The sequence below is a fragment of the Aulonocara stuartgranti genome (assembly GCF_965226115.1).
Source record: "Aulonocara stuartgranti genome assembly, chromosome: 7".
Lineage (NCBI taxonomy): Eukaryota > Metazoa > Chordata > Actinopteri > Cichliformes > Cichlidae > Aulonocara > Aulonocara stuartgranti.
Window position 1 is genome coordinate 23,203,969 of NC_138945.1, and position 16,035 is coordinate 23,220,003.

At 40.1% G+C, this 16,035-nt stretch overlaps 1 protein-coding gene across 1 annotated transcript in view; it reads left to right on the forward strand.

The window, feature by feature from the left end:
- The window catches only part of fubp3 (far upstream element (FUSE) binding protein 3), a 28,044-nt gene extending 13,107 nt beyond the window's left edge, over positions 1-14,937 (forward strand). The window contains exons 3-19 of the mRNA XM_082542378.1: positions 703-736; positions 1,638-1,687; positions 1,826-1,897; positions 3,374-3,431; positions 3,662-3,824; positions 4,811-4,909; positions 5,104-5,208; positions 5,311-5,413; positions 6,105-6,205; positions 6,428-6,557; positions 10,984-11,144; positions 11,420-11,493; positions 11,604-11,680; positions 11,979-12,035; positions 12,225-12,275; positions 12,392-12,516; positions 13,104-14,937. Of these exons, the coding sequence (XP_082398504.1) occupies positions 703-736; positions 1,638-1,687; positions 1,826-1,897; positions 3,374-3,431; positions 3,662-3,824; positions 4,811-4,909; positions 5,104-5,208; positions 5,311-5,413; positions 6,105-6,205; positions 6,428-6,557; positions 10,984-11,144; positions 11,420-11,493; positions 11,604-11,680; positions 11,979-12,035; positions 12,225-12,275; positions 12,392-12,516; positions 13,104-13,112 (1,469 nt within the window). The 3' untranslated portion in view covers positions 13,113-14,937. The remainder of the gene's footprint in view (positions 1-702; positions 737-1,637; positions 1,688-1,825; positions 1,898-3,373; positions 3,432-3,661; positions 3,825-4,810; positions 4,910-5,103; positions 5,209-5,310; positions 5,414-6,104; positions 6,206-6,427; positions 6,558-10,983; positions 11,145-11,419; positions 11,494-11,603; positions 11,681-11,978; positions 12,036-12,224; positions 12,276-12,391; positions 12,517-13,103) is intronic.
- The last annotated feature ends 1,098 nt before the right edge of the window (positions 14,938-16,035 follow it).

Below are 16,035 nucleotides of genomic sequence, written 5' to 3' on the forward strand. Positions count from 1 at the left end.
GGTTTATTTGCTACTGTCATTGTTTGGATCGCTGTGTGCTCAGCTTTTTCTCAGTCAAGGTTTTTCTTGCAGTCTGGAGGGGAAATGACAGAAATTGTATCTGTGTATCACTGCAGTTAATTATCAAACAAGTACACAGGCACTCGAGGCATTCAGACTTGATCATCCAGTCTTGTCCTCGTACGAGTGAGACACACACCTTCCTCGTTTATATTCATAGCGGTCCCATTCTTAAGCGTTAACCCCAGTGCTTTTCCAGAAGAAGTGAAATCAGTGCAAACAGCCATAAAATTGATTGAACCCACGAGATATCAACTCAGGTGTTCACGTCCATGGCAGCACATCCTCCAGTGACCCTGCAGGACCCTTGCTTGGTGCTACCTGTCAAAATTCAATTCAGGACCAGCAGTCGCTGACCCGGCTGCTGCCTCTCTCTTTCTGAGCGGCTCTGATTGAAACACTCACTCATACACTTGCAGGCCCGATTTCCATGCTGGTGAAAGCCCCCTGCTGCAGGTCAGCCACAAACATGAAGGATTGGCAGAGCCGTCCCCTCCACCACTGACTCGTTCTTTCTCATTTTGCTGCTTCGCTGGCGATCACTTGGGCAGATATTTGTGGTGCATCTGCTGTATTTTAAACCATGATCTCAGATTATTTGTCACATGTTAATTGGTGTGCTTTCCCCTCTTTTTCTCTCAGTGGGGAACCATCTCAGTGCAATGGTACATCAAAGGTAAGCAGAAAACACCTGAATAAGTCCTGTGTTCATAGAAGTGCACTCAGTTTATCAGCGTATTTTCTCATACAAGCACATGCATGTCTGTGGTTAACAGTATGTTGTTGTGCCGTCAAAGATGAATATGAACCCAGTTTTACATGGTTATCATAAAGTTGTTGCTGCTTTTGCTTTTAAGTACTTTTGCTATAGTTTAACAGTAAATTAAATTAGAAAAACGTAAAGCACCTTTAACGTGGACTTGTGATTATCTCATCATACAAATATTAATATAGTGGTGATCACATTAAATGGGGTCAAAGTTTAAAGTGATGTGGTAAATTTTTCTCAGTGAGTCAAAAGCTCAGGCTTATTAGCTTTTCTTTCCTACTCTTGGCTCTGTATGTAATCAGTGTGAGCAGATATTCCCTAGCATGGTCATCTCAGCCCCCTGCTGATTTGGCTGCAACCACAGAAGCTCCACACACCTGCTGTTCAAACCCTCTGTTTATGAGCGACAGCCATTCACAATAAAGTTAGCCAAAATTTGTTTCTGACTGTGGGTGGACACCAAGCCTTGGTAATAATATTTTAAACTGTTAGTCATGCAAAGCTATTAATGTCCAAGAATAAAACTAATATGGTACTCAAATTGATCCTCATAGGTCAAAGCAAACCTTTTGGTTCAAATTGTAACTTCCTCACAATCTTATAGCCTCAAACAAAATAAAATGAAGTAAATTATGTGCCCTGTGATGGACTCGCAGGATGTGCCCCAAATTTCAGAAGTTATTCTGTTGATTGTATAGAAAACGGTCATTAGTTGTAGTCCCAATAATTTCAGCATTATTTCTTTTGATGTGTACAAGATGTCTCTGGCAGAAGGGCAGAATATTGATCATGTACCAATTTCTCTCAGGGCTTTTACAACAGAAGACTTCAAAGTGCCTGATAAGATGGTGGGATTCAGTAAGTAGCCTAACATTTGACCTGTAATCATCAGTATTGACATTCTGCTCAGTTTTTGGGTCAAAGCACTGGGCCTCAATCTAAATTGTGGGGCGGGGGAGAAAAGTTAAATGCTGAAATTTCTCTCTTTTTGCTCAGTCATTGGAAAAGGAGGCGAGCAGATCTCAAGAATTCAGCAGGAATCAGGTTGTAAGATCCAGATTGCTTCAGGTAAGTCCAGTTTAATCATAAACATAATATAAAAACATGGTGGCAGTGAGGTCTTTCAAGGTGGCAAAACAAATGTAATAACACATAACATGGTCACTTTTCATTTTGTATATAAATACTGCGCCGTGTGCGTTACTCGCTTTTATTGTGTGCAGCAATAAAAGATGATGGTGAATGTTGTTTCCTCTGAGGGTCAAACTGTGGCTGGAAAGAAGTTTGACATAAATTAAATGTTGACGAGGTGAAAAATCATCAAAAAAGCCCCAGATGAAAATTTAATTTATTGTATATATATGATGTACAATATAATATATTTCAAACTCTCATCTTCTGTTTTATTTGGTCTTGTTTTGGTGACACATTGGGTTTCTCCAAAGCTTCAGCCTTCCATTAATATCTTTTTTCTTTTAAGTCTGAGCAAACTTGCTAATTTTTCATGATTGTATTTTAAAGATACAATTTATGCTAGCAGAAGCCTCGTGTCTCTGCCAGAGGCCGTTCTGCATTTGCAGCATACCTGCAGATTAAGAAAATATTGAATTCAGGATTTTGTATAGAATATTTACCTGAACTTTTTGTTTTTATCAAGCTTTAAGTTTGCATGAGCAAGCCTGTACTTTTGTGGACTTAAAGTATGATGTGATAAGATCAATTACTAAGTTTTCTGCTAAGGCTAGCAAACTTGGTTGGTAAGCGGCATTCACAAACTATAGCTGAAGCTCACATGCCTGCTAATTAGTGCAAAGTCAAGGACTAATAAAATATTAGAAACACTCAAATCCTGGGGCGCAGACTTCCTGGATGTCTGTTCCACGCTTTAGGCTAAATTTCACTGTCAGATTCCAGATAGTGAAAGTTGGACTTTAACATGTGTTGCTAACTTTTACCATTTAGGGAAGGGGAAGAAAGTCTAAATGCAGGGTTTTGTTTTTTTTTTTGGGTTTTTTTGTTTGTTTGTTTTAAACCAGGTTGTAACCTATTGCATAACATAAGAGCCAGTCGCAAGTGGACTTTACACTTTAGAGGACCTGCAGTTTGTGGCACTTGGCATTTTTATTTTCCAGCCTCTCTGTGGCTCTCGTCTTTGTTCTGCCATTCATTTATTCTTTGTCTTTGAGCCTAGTACAGAGGGTTTGGGAGTTTTGTTTTGTTTTTTTCCTCCCCACTCAAGCTAAATTAACAAAACAGAGGCTTGTCTTCACATAGTTTGTCCAACATTGGTTCCAGTGTTACTCGCACAACTATCAGCACTGTTTGTGGGACATGCAGTGTTCGCCACATCTCAGGCTGTGGTTTGTTATCATGTTAAGTTGCAAGTTTGTGAAATATGTTGCTGAAAAATGAAACTCACCTTTTCTAACATGCAGTGCATTCATTTTTTTTATTGCATGAAACTAAAACTTAACCAAAACTACTTGTAAATGCAAAGATTTATTTTTTAGTGATGAGTTTCTTTAATTGTCTGTTTTCTTGCAGACAGTGGAGGCATGCTGGACAGACCCTGCACGCTGACTGGCAGTCCAGAGAACATAGAGTAAGTCTCACATTAACTTTGACAGATTAACTGGAACTCCACATGTCATTAGGAAAGTGTGCCCTTTTGTCATTCAGGGCTTGAACTCCAGTCTCTTTTCACTTGAAGTGCTGATCAGTGAATGAATCACCTGAGCTCATCTTTCACAACTGCAAAGCGTTTTCTTTGGGGGTGGTTGTGCAGGTTGTAGTGACAAATCCCTTGTCTTGCTCTTGGCTCCATCCCTTCAGGCAGGCAAAGAGGCTTCTGTGCGAGATTATCGAGCAGTGTAGGTATGGTCCAGGCTTCCACAATGAGATGGACGGGAACAGTTCCATTCAGCAGATCCTGATCCCTGCAAACAAAGTCGGCCTGGTGATTGGAAAAGGAGGAGAGACCATTAAACAACTGCAGGTCCGCGAGTAGATGCACTGCACTGATAACACAACACATGCACTACAGTAAAAACGAACCATGGTGATGACCTGATTTTTGAACTTCGTATTATTATTGCAACATTTTGCATACAGATTGTAGGACTATAAAGATTGCAAATGGAGAGAATGGGTTTGGTGTTTAACAACTGTTGGAAGTTTCGGGGGACACGTCACAGCCCTGTTGCACAGGGTTAAACTTTTTTTTATTTTTTAGAAGGTGGTTTCGTGTTAGTCTGTTTGAATCACGTGACTGTAATTAAAAATATGCCTTGAAGTGGTAACTGTCTGCTTTATCTGAGAGTTCTGCAAAAAGGACACTAAAAGCACAAAGCCATCCTCTAAAAGAGGTCTGAGGAAGAAGGAAGCAGCTCTAGTTCTAAATTATCCACTGACTTACAAACTGCATCTTTAGAACCGATCAAATTAAGGTGGTCAAGTTGAAATTGATTTCTTTAGACTGGTTCTTTTGGGACAAACTTAAGGTTTGTGTGATTCTTCATCGAGCATTTAGAAATGAGTAAAGTGTTTGACCTGTCCAGTAGAAACTGACCCAAACTGAAATCAGCTGGGCTCTGTTTTAAGCATTAATCACTGGAGTAGGAACAATCGGAGGGCCCTTTTCAAACATTTTTCAAGGGACCTGTTTCAGTACCAGTGTGTGTTTTGAGCCTTGTTGTCAAATGCAGTGGTCTGATTGGTCAGATATCTTTATTCACATGTAAACAAACAAACAAAAACAAGCTTAATTCAAAGCTAAATGCCACAAATTTATCCTGCAAAAGTACATGGTTTGTGTGAACGGCTGCATTCAGAATAGTTTTGTTTTAGTTTTTTAACAACAAAAAATACATCCTGTTCTTTGAGATGTGCTAGAATCTCCTCCTTTTTGGAGCGAGTAGTATTTTGTTCCCCAGGTAACTCTTTGGTGGTTGTTTCTTCTTCTGTCTGATTGTACCCCTGCAGGAGAGAACAGGAGTGCAGATGATAATGATTCAGGATGACCCCATGCCCACTGGAGCAGACAAGCCCCTGAGAATCACTGGGGATCCCCACAAAGTGCAGGTCAGCCTCAGAAGTGCTCAGTGTGTGCCACTATCTGTCCTGTTTTACACTCAATTTTACACATTTTATGCCTTCAGCCTTCGACTCAAACATTTTATTTCGAAACTTTTTTTTTTTTTGAGGAGCGGGTCAGTCCGACTTGGCTGTGTTTCACATGCAGGATCGTTTACCCAGTATTTGAATTTTCTTCTTAGCAAGCCCGTGAACTTGTGGTGAAGCTCATCCGGGACAAAGACCAGGGGGACTACAGAGCTGGCAGGGCAGATTTTGGCTCCAAAATGGGTGGAAGCAGTCTGGACGTGAGAGCCTTTTTCTCTGCTTTTCAGCTTCGGGACAGCCAGCTAAATTTGCTCAGAGTACATTTAAGCGTTCTTCATTTTCCTTTCTTTCTGTCAACATAGGTGGTTGTGCCTAGATTTGCTGTTGGCATCATCATTGGCAGGAATGGCGAGATGATCAAGAAGATTCAGAATGACGCTGGGGTCAGGATCCAGTTCAAGCAAGGTAAAGAGGATTGAACAAGGCCTCATTTTGGCCATTTCTGCCTAATACGATTGGGTCTAGATTAATTAAATCACATACAAGGGAGTAGCTGACGTGCATCTCTGGTATTTTAATTAAGCTGTCGTAAAATAAGCTGTCATCATTTGTAGTTAATGTAAACTGTAGAGTAAGAGGTCAAGAAAGCCCTTAAAATCTGACATGAACGACACACAAAATATGGATTTAGTACAACCATGGGCTCTTGAGTGTCTTTGCAAGTGCTTGAAATCAAATTTTTGTACTTTATTATAATAATTTTACATTTGTAAAGTGTTAAGCTTGTACATTTTGGTCCTTATCAGCCTACCTGCATGTAAAAGATGACAAAATTATAGTTGTAGTGGTGATGTACTTTACAATCGGTCACAGAAAAGCTTTTTCTGAATTAGCCCAGCTGTCAGTAGCTGTTCATTCAGAAGTTACGGTTTTGTTTGACATCTGTCTCCTGGAGTGCATGCGTAGTTGGTGCATTTTCATGTAAATTCTCTGGAGACGTGTCCATGCAGTCACGGGGGAAAAAAACAGGCAGCCACTAAAGTTAGAAACATATCACCTATATTTTCTTAATTTAAATTCAGAAAAGTATATAAAGTCTTCATGCGGTTTAAGCTTCTCTAAAATAACTTTTCCTCCCTTGAATGTGGTTGTTCAGATGACGGTATCAGCCCCGACCGTGTAGCTCAGGTGATGGGACAGCCCGACCACTGTCATCATGCGGTCCACCTCATCAATGAACTCGTTCAGACAGCTCAGGTATGTGCTTCTTAGTCCCCGTGTATTTGCATCTGTTCATGCAAAGTTGGCTTTAAATATTTAATTAGACAATTTGTTTATGAATAAATTTTTTTATTTTTATTTTAAATGTCCATCAGAGCAGTCGCTCATATGCAGGGATTTTTTTCCTGACCTCCAACAATCTGTCAAGTTCTTTTGTGTCTTTATTATAATGACCTTTCTCCTGTCTCCTCCTGACAGGAGCGAGATGGATTTGGCGGCGTAATAGGACGTCGAGGGCGAGGTGACTGTAACATGGGAGGGCCTGGAGGTCTGCAAGAGATGACATATGCAGTACCAGCTGATAAGTGTGGCCTGGTGATTGGCAAAGGTAAGGAAAATGTTCTGGAGATATTTAAACACAGATACAGTTTTTTTTCTTTTAAATATCACTAACGCTTAAGCACAAGATGCTGTTTTTTGTATTTGTTTGAGCTGATGTTGCATAAGCCTGATTAAAATGAGCAGACTTGATAAGAGTATCCAGCTCAGCAGATTGCAGTTTCCATTTTAATAACTGCCGTTTGGTGTCCTGCCTCTGAGAGAGACTGATGAGGAGAGGAGGGGGTGAGTGACCACCCTCCTATTATCCCTCCAGGGCTCATGTATACAGCACAAGTGGCATTCATTGGCTTCACTAAGGGCTTAATGACGGGGATAATGCGTGTAATGTGACATTAATTGTTAAAGGTGCATAATAACAGCCCTCAATCATGTGGAAGGCTGCCTGGCATCTAATGAGGGTCTTTCAGCCCAATAGAGTGCAGCGAGGGAATGAATAGGAGGAATTAGCTTATTGGCTATTCATGCCCACTCTATTGCCAGCTATTTAAAAGTCATTGACCATTGCATTGGAAGGAGCTGTGTGTGTGTTGTATGCTAGGATGGATGCTGCCTTAGTGTGTGTGTGTGTGTGTGTGTGTGTGTGTGTCTGTGTGGGGAAGGGCAGGTCAAAGGGGGCCTCTTTACCTAAGATAAAAACATGGCGATAGAAATGTCAAGTGGCTTTTGTGCATGTAGTGGGGCGAGGGAAACAAATAAACCTGGGCGTTGCGTCCCCCTCTCTGTGCATTAGCATATGAAGTGGGCCAATATGGTGGAGATGGCGGTGGGTCTGGGTGCTGTCAGGCATCCCTTAAAGGGTGCAGTGATTAATATCTTTACGATGCCATATGCAGCTCATTGCCCCTCTGTTCTGACCTCATACACACCGCCACACCGAGCTTGACGAATCAAGCCACCCACCAACCTACTCAGACTTTACCAGAGACGTGACGTTAGTGCAAAACACATAACCAGCATCACAAAGTATATATCAGTATATCCGTACATTTGCCGTAGTACATCTGTATATTTGCTTAACTTATCTGTATATAATTGCTCTTATTGCACTTCTGATTAGATGCAAACTGTATTTCGTTACCCTGTATTTATACGTGTGTAATGACAATAAAGTTGAATCCTGATCCGAAAGTTACACCGCACAAGTTTTAACCTGAAACATCTAAACCCACAGTGGGCTGCTACCTTTGCTACTGGCTAAAATTACCATTTGTGTAGGAACTTTTGTTATTCATCATAATTTCAACCACTTGTTGTTTTGTTTTTGTTTTTTTTAATGATTTAAGCTTTTAATGATGTGATTTTGATATGGGGTTGTTTTGCTAATTTAAGCTGAGTGAGTAAATATTTAAAAGGGGCCTGTGACTTTTTCAGCTCTTCTTGTCAAAGAGACAAAAATAAACTACCAATAAGTACGTCTGAGACGTAATAAAAGGTTTAGTTTTTTGGGTTTTTTTGGCTTTTTGGGGAGGTATTTGGGTTTAAACTGTTTATATACTGAATTGTTTGCACTTTTAGTCCTTTTTTTTTTTAAATTTATTTAATTTTAAATCTCATTAGTGACAGACTGCTGAGAGCACGAAGGCATGTTTTTATCTACTCCGTTGTTTTCTATTTCATTTTTTAAAATTTATTTTATAACTTCTATTTTAAGTTTTTAAACTAACCAATGAGATGTTAAAATAAGATGTGATCTCTAATTGTTTATTTCTTTGGTAGATTCCTAATCTTAAAAAAAAAAAAAAAAAAAAAAAAGCCCAACCCTTCATTTGACTTCTGTAAAAGGTGTTAAAAATATATATAAACAGTCTTCCCTTGGAGATTAATGTATTTGAATGGGGCTACAGGTTTGTCTGTTTCCCTGCTCTCCCAGTGGAGCAGAGACTTTCACTGTTTAAAAGTAAATAAAATTTTTACCTCAGCTGCATTTAGTTTGTTATTAGGCTGGGGTTTCAGTCTCAGCAGTATTTCATTTTATTTGGCCTTCTTGGACAACAAGTCAAATGGTGCATTGGTGTTTATCCCATAACACGAGTCAATACCCATCCTTATTTTTTTAAAGTGGGAAAATACTTGCATGCAGTTCAGCGAATATACATTTCTGTTCGTGTTTTAGAAGTTTTATTTATTCCACTGTTTCAGCTATAACACCCCACTGTAATGTCATATAAAGCTGAATACAACGACATTAGAAACATCGCTGCCCGTTCTGCTAATTCTACTTTCCCTTAATGCCACTAGAAGTTTTATTTTCCCCACCAGCAGCTAACCAGTCCCTTGGCTTCGCCCTGAATGCCGTCACCAGTTGCACTTTTGTCTCCCTCCTTTTCTCCACCTCGCTAAACCAGTCTCATTAATAAAGCCTGTATTATCTGTCCTCACTACAGCCCAGTCCATGAAATGAATAGTCGGGGTCTTCATTGCTCTCTGCTGTCTGACTAGAAGAGCTCATAATGGCTTCATTAAGGCAGAAGTTTCATTTGGTTGACAATGGGTTAATGGCCCATGTGCAGTCTTTTGGCAGCATGGAATAAGGCTACCGGAGGAGGAGAGATTTTTGATGAGCGCTTTCATTCGGAGGTCAGCCAGGGTCATCAGAGTGTCAGCCACAAGTGAACAAATATGTAATTGATGTTGGGACAGCCCCGGTGTCCCCCCGGGAAGCACCCTCGGAGACACCACCCCCCCCACCCCCCCCCCCCCACCCCCCACCTCTCATCACAGAGGACAACACCGAGTCAAGAATGAAAGGGGGTAAAAGAGACAAACGATATCCCAGAAGGAGGATACGCTTCAATTTTGGCCCCCTTTCTCCTGCCAGCTATGTTTCATTTCTCCCTGCTGGTGTAATTGCTCTCCCCACACGTCGGGAAGCTGGCATCCGATGCAGAGGAGGGGCTGTCGTGCAGGAGATGTCTTCCTTTGTTTCCTGATTTGCATGGATGTTACAAGAGAATGGTAGATAAGTGGTGAGACACATGCCGTATTTTTCTTAAGGTAGCACTCTTAGATTTGGTCAGAAGAGAAAGTTGGCCCAGTGCTCGCTCCATGTGTTGTGGAGCAAAGCACCGAGTCGGACCTCAGAAGAGAGGTTACGATGACTTTGGTCTTCATGCAAACCCTGTAAGACAAACTTGACGGTCTCGTATTGAATGACCAGAAAGTGTAGTGAGCGACAACTGTTTTCTTCTCTCATTGCTTTAGTTTTGATGAAGTCACACACAGATATCATTTCCTTCACTTATCAGGTAATAACCTAATTTAAAGTAAAGACCTTTACACGCCGGCTGCGTGAAATCTGTGCAAATAGTTCATGCGTTCGAAATATTTTTCAGACTCTCCTTTATTTATTTTGTTGTTTTTTGATACAGCCGTGCACACGGATTTTTATTTTTTTAATTTATTTTTTATTTTTTCTTCCCATATCTGAATAAACCGATCTGGCCAATCAGATCATTACACTAAAATAATGCAGCTTTACATGTACAAAAGCCGTCGTGATACAGCTCCAACTCTGATGAAACAACAGGACCAGCTCATCATCGCTTGGTCTCATCTTGTTTTTAACTGCTTTTTATTGTAATTTCTTTTAGTTTTTTAAGGGCAAATTTCTCACTGTGTGTGTGTGTGTGTGTGTGTGTGTGTGTGTGTGTGTGTGTGTGTGTCATAGCCAGTTTGACTCTGAAAATTCTGAATTTCGTGAGTTGGGTGTGTAACGGCTTTTAGCCTCTTGGCCTTAAAAAGATGGCACGATGCATAGATGGAGTCATAAATAGAAAGAAGAGGGGAAAGCTGTTATTTATGGTTTTTACAAATTCAGTCATGCAGATAATTGGGAACTAGCAGTATATGAAAGCCAATCGTTAGGAAGGGCTGTGGACATCAGTGATAGCAGTAGCATGGAGAGGACAGTGGTAATGAAATCTAAAGTGGATTACAGCTCCTGTAAATATTAGTCGGGTGCATTCATAGTCAACAATTAATAAAACTGAGACGTTACTAAAATCGTTTCCTTGTCTGGAGCTTCTTTCAGCTGCTCCCGTATTCACAAAGGGTTGTCACAGCGGAGGATGAAGGCTCTTCTTGACATAACCCTCTCAAGGATTTGTTCCTCCTCTTGGTCTAGAGCGAGGGCTCTTTTAACATGTTAGGCGAATGTGTTAACCACTGTGCTAAACACATAACCTTGTTCCCAATTAGCTGTAAGCTTTTCACTGCTTTATTATGATAAACTCTGACAAGTACTGATAGTTGAGCACTTCAGATCTTGGAGTTTACTTGGAGATTAGATCTGGAGTCTTCCAAACCCACCTCAGCCCACAAGTGTTTGGCGTTAGTGCTAAATGCACTGTTGTTTGAAAAATGTGTGCAAGCTGCATATGAAAATTGAGTGCGTTTTTGTTTTGTTTTTTCAGGTGGAGAAACCATCAAGAACATCAAAGAGCAGTCTCGTGCCCACGTGGAGCTGCAGAGAAACCCGCCGCCCAACACCGACCCCAACGTGCGCATCTTCTCCATCCGAGGCACCCCTCAGCAGATGGAAAAGGCCCGCCAGCTGATCAATGAGAGAATTGGGGTAGGTGGTCTAGCTCCAGCCCCCCACGATACTCCCTCCCCAAAATGTCCATTGTCTGGTCTGATATTCATGAGCGCACATGTCAAAGCGGGGAGCTTCTCGGTTGAGCTAGGCTGCTCTGGTCCTGGTGGCCAGCAGGATGTCACCAGAGGTTAAACATGAAGAATCCATCAAATGGACTTAATGGAGTGCATCAGCGCTCGGCCCTGCCCTCTGACCTTGCCTGTTGGCTCCTTTTAAACACAAGTGTGGTCTCCTCTCTTTATCTTGTCCAGGGCCCAGGAATCGGGGGGAACAGCACCTTCGGTATGAATCCCTACAACCAAGGACCAACCACTCCCCCGCAACAGTAAGGGTCCATTTCTCTCCTCCTCACAGTGCATTTTAACACACACCTATGTGAATATAGATGTTCAGCAGATGCCGTTTAAACTCACGATTGCAATCTCCTGTTTGAAGTGGGCCTCAGACGTTCATGACTGGAGGATGGGGGACAACTTTTCAGATATGGCAACCCCAAGGACAACAGGATAACGGTGAGTAATTTCACCAAGAATGTGCTTCTTTATCTAGACGAATACTGTGATGCATTTTAAGAAGTTTTATTAGCTATAAATTTGAAAACTGCGACCAAAAGCTCGGCAGCAGAGCACGACTAGCTCTGTTCTCAGTCTTTGGCAGCTTTCCCGGAGGTTATCCACGTGTTTCTTGCACCGACGTGTTTTCCATTTGCTGTCGGTGGAAATCATCAGAAAGCAGCATTGCAGATGGAAAAGCGGAAAAGTAAAATCTAGCCTCAGTAACTCTGGCGGCATTATCTGTGTCTGGTTTCAGGTCACAATGGATCCCAGACGGGCCAGATGGACTGGGAGCAGTATTACAAAAAGTTAGGCAAGTGTCACTCAGGAACAAAAGGACATTAATCCCTCAGCTCTTTGTTTTACTCTTTCAAGACTGAAGTTGAATCTCATCTGTGCACATTCATTTTTATTCACACAAGCCTGTTTTTAAAAAGAAAAAAAAGAAAAAAAAAGAAGAGAAAGTCAGTGGAGTAGAAAATAAAAATTCTGCTCGTTATAGGTCAGCAAACCCAGGCCCAGAGTACTGTTCCTGAATACAACAAAGGATGGGGTATGTAGTTTTACCGTGTTGTTTTAGGAGTGCAGTAGATACGGATTTAAGCATATGCTCAATTCCTGCATTTGTTTCTTCTTCACCTAATTTGTTTTTCCCCTCCTTCTGTTCAGGCCAGGCGGCTAGTCCTGGATCTCAGCAGACCTCCAATCCTGACTACAGCACCTGGGTTGACGTCTACAGACAGCCGATGGCCTTCTTCAGCCAGGGCGCTCAGACGCAAGCCCCGGGTCTTCAGGTGAGGTCGGACTCAAATGTACAGATGTTGAAGGATCAGCCCGTCTCATACGGCATGCATTCAGTTTTATACTCCTGGAGTAAATATTAAAGTTAGGAGGATTTTTTTTTTTTTTTGTATTGCTGCTGATTGTGGTTTACATTTAAGAAATCATAGTAGTGATATTTTACTTTAGCCAGGTGTAGTAAAACTATGTACTGTTTTTGTTTGGTTTTTTTGTTGGGATTTTTTTTTCTTGATAAATAAAATTACATTTGTTAAAAAAAGTAAAATATTTATATAATATATATTATCACTTTTTTTTTCCAGCTTAAATTGGTGTATTTAATACTAAGCTCTTGGAAAATAGGAAGAAAAAGCAACTTTACTCCCATTAAGACTGTAAATATTTTATCCATTAACTGACTGTTAATTAGAAATGGTTCACACTCAAAATTAAAACTGTTTTTAGAAAGCTCGCAGTATGCTGCTGCACCGAACACTGTGACGATGCAGCGTTTTTGCAGTGCTGTCAGTAGTCGCACGTTTTAATGGAAGTGCCTGACAAATGTCGATGTGCTAAACGCTGTCATGTTTTAACTTTACAGGATCATTAGAGAAGGCGCCCAGGTTAAAGACTTGAATCACTGAGGATGAAAACAACCCTTCTTCTTCTTTCTTTTTTTTTTTTTAAACTGGGGGTGGGGGTGGGGGGGTCTAGATTTCCAGCGCCTTGAAGACTTTTTTTTTCTTTTCTTAGTGAGAAACACTAGCTGTAGAGTGACTTATATAATAAAGTAATATTTCTAAAATCAGGAACATTTATTTGTTACTAAATGCTTATGTACACTGTTATTTTGGATAGACAGTATATGGGATCCCTTTGTTCTTTGGACTTGAGAGAGCTGTTCTGTTATATTTTTTCTTCCTATATTTTCCTGTCTTTGCTCAGTTTGCGCGCCAAAATGAACCCAAGAGTTGTAACATTTCAAAAGGCAATATGATCTATTTTTTTCTAGCTCTGTCGAAATGAAACCATGATTGTGTGCTTAGCAGTCTTGAATACAGTGTTTTGTTGTCACATGTCGTAAGATGTTTAAAACGTTTGTTTAAAATGTCTTTTCTCTCCTTTTACATAATTCAATAAAATGAAACTGTGATGTTTTTTGTTACAGGTTTTTTTTTTTGTTTTTTTTTTAAAAGGTTAAAAGGTTTAAGGTGGGTTAATGTCAGCCAGTGGCAATAGTTCTAATTTAATTCCTGTTGTGCATTGTTATGCTGTTTCATTGTCATTTTTATTGTACTCTGGTTTAAAGAAAGGTGCAATATCTTATTTCACTTTTGAAACAAAGATGGGTTCTCTAATATTTTGACAGACTTTTTAACTTGTAGTTTTAAGATGATTTTTTTTTTTTCCAAATGCAAATGTCATGGATAATTTATTACACTGATCTGATTTAGGGGGATGTTGCAAATAGCTTTTTTGACTTTGCTACCTTGTACAACTATGTATATATATGCTCATATATTTGACTGTTTAATTTAAACATCTGTTTCATATATATAGATATATAAATACTTTTTTCCCTGCGATCAGAGTTGCAGGAAAATTGTCCCTCTTTTTCTGTTCTGTTTTCATACTGAAAATGTTCAGATTGTGAATGTGCGATTTGAAATTTGATGTTGCATCTTGTTATGAAGCAAAACAAGACGTGGTGGATTTTGTTTTTATTTTATTTTTCTCTCCTCTCCTGGGTGTGTTTTCTGTACCTGAACTATTCAAGACTGCTAAGCCCCTGTAATTCGTACCTGTGTAATAATTAATGTAGTATTTTATGTTTTAAGTATTATGATCAAAACCTGTCTTATTTGGTACCTCCCAGTTCGCCGGCGCCCCCTCTGAGCCCTTGCTGTGGACTCAGCGGGGCGTTGGACTCAGTCCAATGCTAATACCTTTTTTAATTTTTTTTTTTTAATTTTCTTGTGTGATCTAATATAAATGATGCGTCATTATAGCAAGTGATTCTGGTTATTAACGTCATTTCTTAATGAAAAGGGATATAAATTCAAAATGTCTAATTATGGTGTTTATTTTGTTTGGTTCTTTTTCCTCCTCTTGTGTACAGTTAACCATGTATTGAAAACATCTGGACTACCTTTATTGTGTACTGTTGAGCTGAATTTTTATTTTATTTTCTTTTTTCTGTTTGAATATTGTAATCATTTGGATGTCTTTGGTTGTATTCTGATACTAAAGTGTTAAATTTCACATCTGAAACTTTCTGAGAGCTCTATTGTGTTCGTGTGTGTATATATATACTAACAGATGATACATAGAGGATATATAGGCCAAATGTATGTTTTCATGTTTTATAAGCAGAATATCTATTTTCTATAGTCCATTGCCAGTTCTCAAATTCAAATAAATTTTCCGCAAGCCTCTCTTGTGGGTGATTTATGCTATTACACGTTCATAATGGTAACTTTCCTGCACTGCTGAGCTGCTGCATGCTGTAATACTTCCACTGCGTTACGTCCACAGACAAAGAAAATACCTGCGTGTTTAAGAGTCTGTTGCATGACTTTTCATTGAAACTGATTTTTGATTTATTATTAAAATAAGCCACTGCCTTAAGTTTCTGGATGAGGACTTCAGTTGGAGTTGTACTATAGCAGACTTCACCTTCAGAGCCTGTCAGGAAATCTAAAGTTGGCCTTCCTTTTATCTTTTTTTTGTTGTTGTTGTTGCTCCAAATGCTGCACTACTTGGCCACATTTCCTCTACAGCCATTCCTCATTGCACTTGAAACAATTCTTGCACTTTTTCCTTCCTCATCCTTCTCGCACATTAAATGCTTAAAGCCAGCATCAGCTCATTCCACTGTCCTGTCCCACCCCTCCTCCTCTCCTGCAGCTCTTTCCAGCTTTGTCACTGCACATCTTTGCCCTCAGCAGGGAGGCTCTTGCCACAGTGGATCCTGCGTGGCCCCGTAGCGGCCCCTGCTTTGATGCCGTGCAGCTGTTTCCAAATCCAGCCCTTGATTTTGATCCTCTTCGTCTTTAACGTGCCATCCCTGTGGACGTTTTGGACCTGCTGGGTCCTTTGTGGCCATCTAATAATTTTTTCTTTTTAAGCAGAGTGAGAGGGGCACTTCATTATCTGTAGACACACCGAAGCATTTTCCTGCTTATCCAAACTGACAGTATGATGGGGAATTTATGCTGAATATGCCGATCTGTTGCACAGGCAGGTGCCCCTGTATTGAAACGTTGATTTAAAAATGATCCTGCTTGTACAATAGTACTGTGGCCTTTTTAAAAGCGACTGCTTTCAGTCTGAAAAATGAGAAGAGCAGAGCATTTAAAGTAAACCACATTTTTTTTGATGTATTTATGTGCAAGTAAAATATTCCTCAAATTATTTTAATGACTTTATGCAGGTTTTGCAAATGTTGTGCCAAATCAATGTAGTTCTAGGGACCTTTACTTCATTTTGAGGCCTCTATTGTTCCACCTCACTTAGCTTGTAAACAGCAAAAT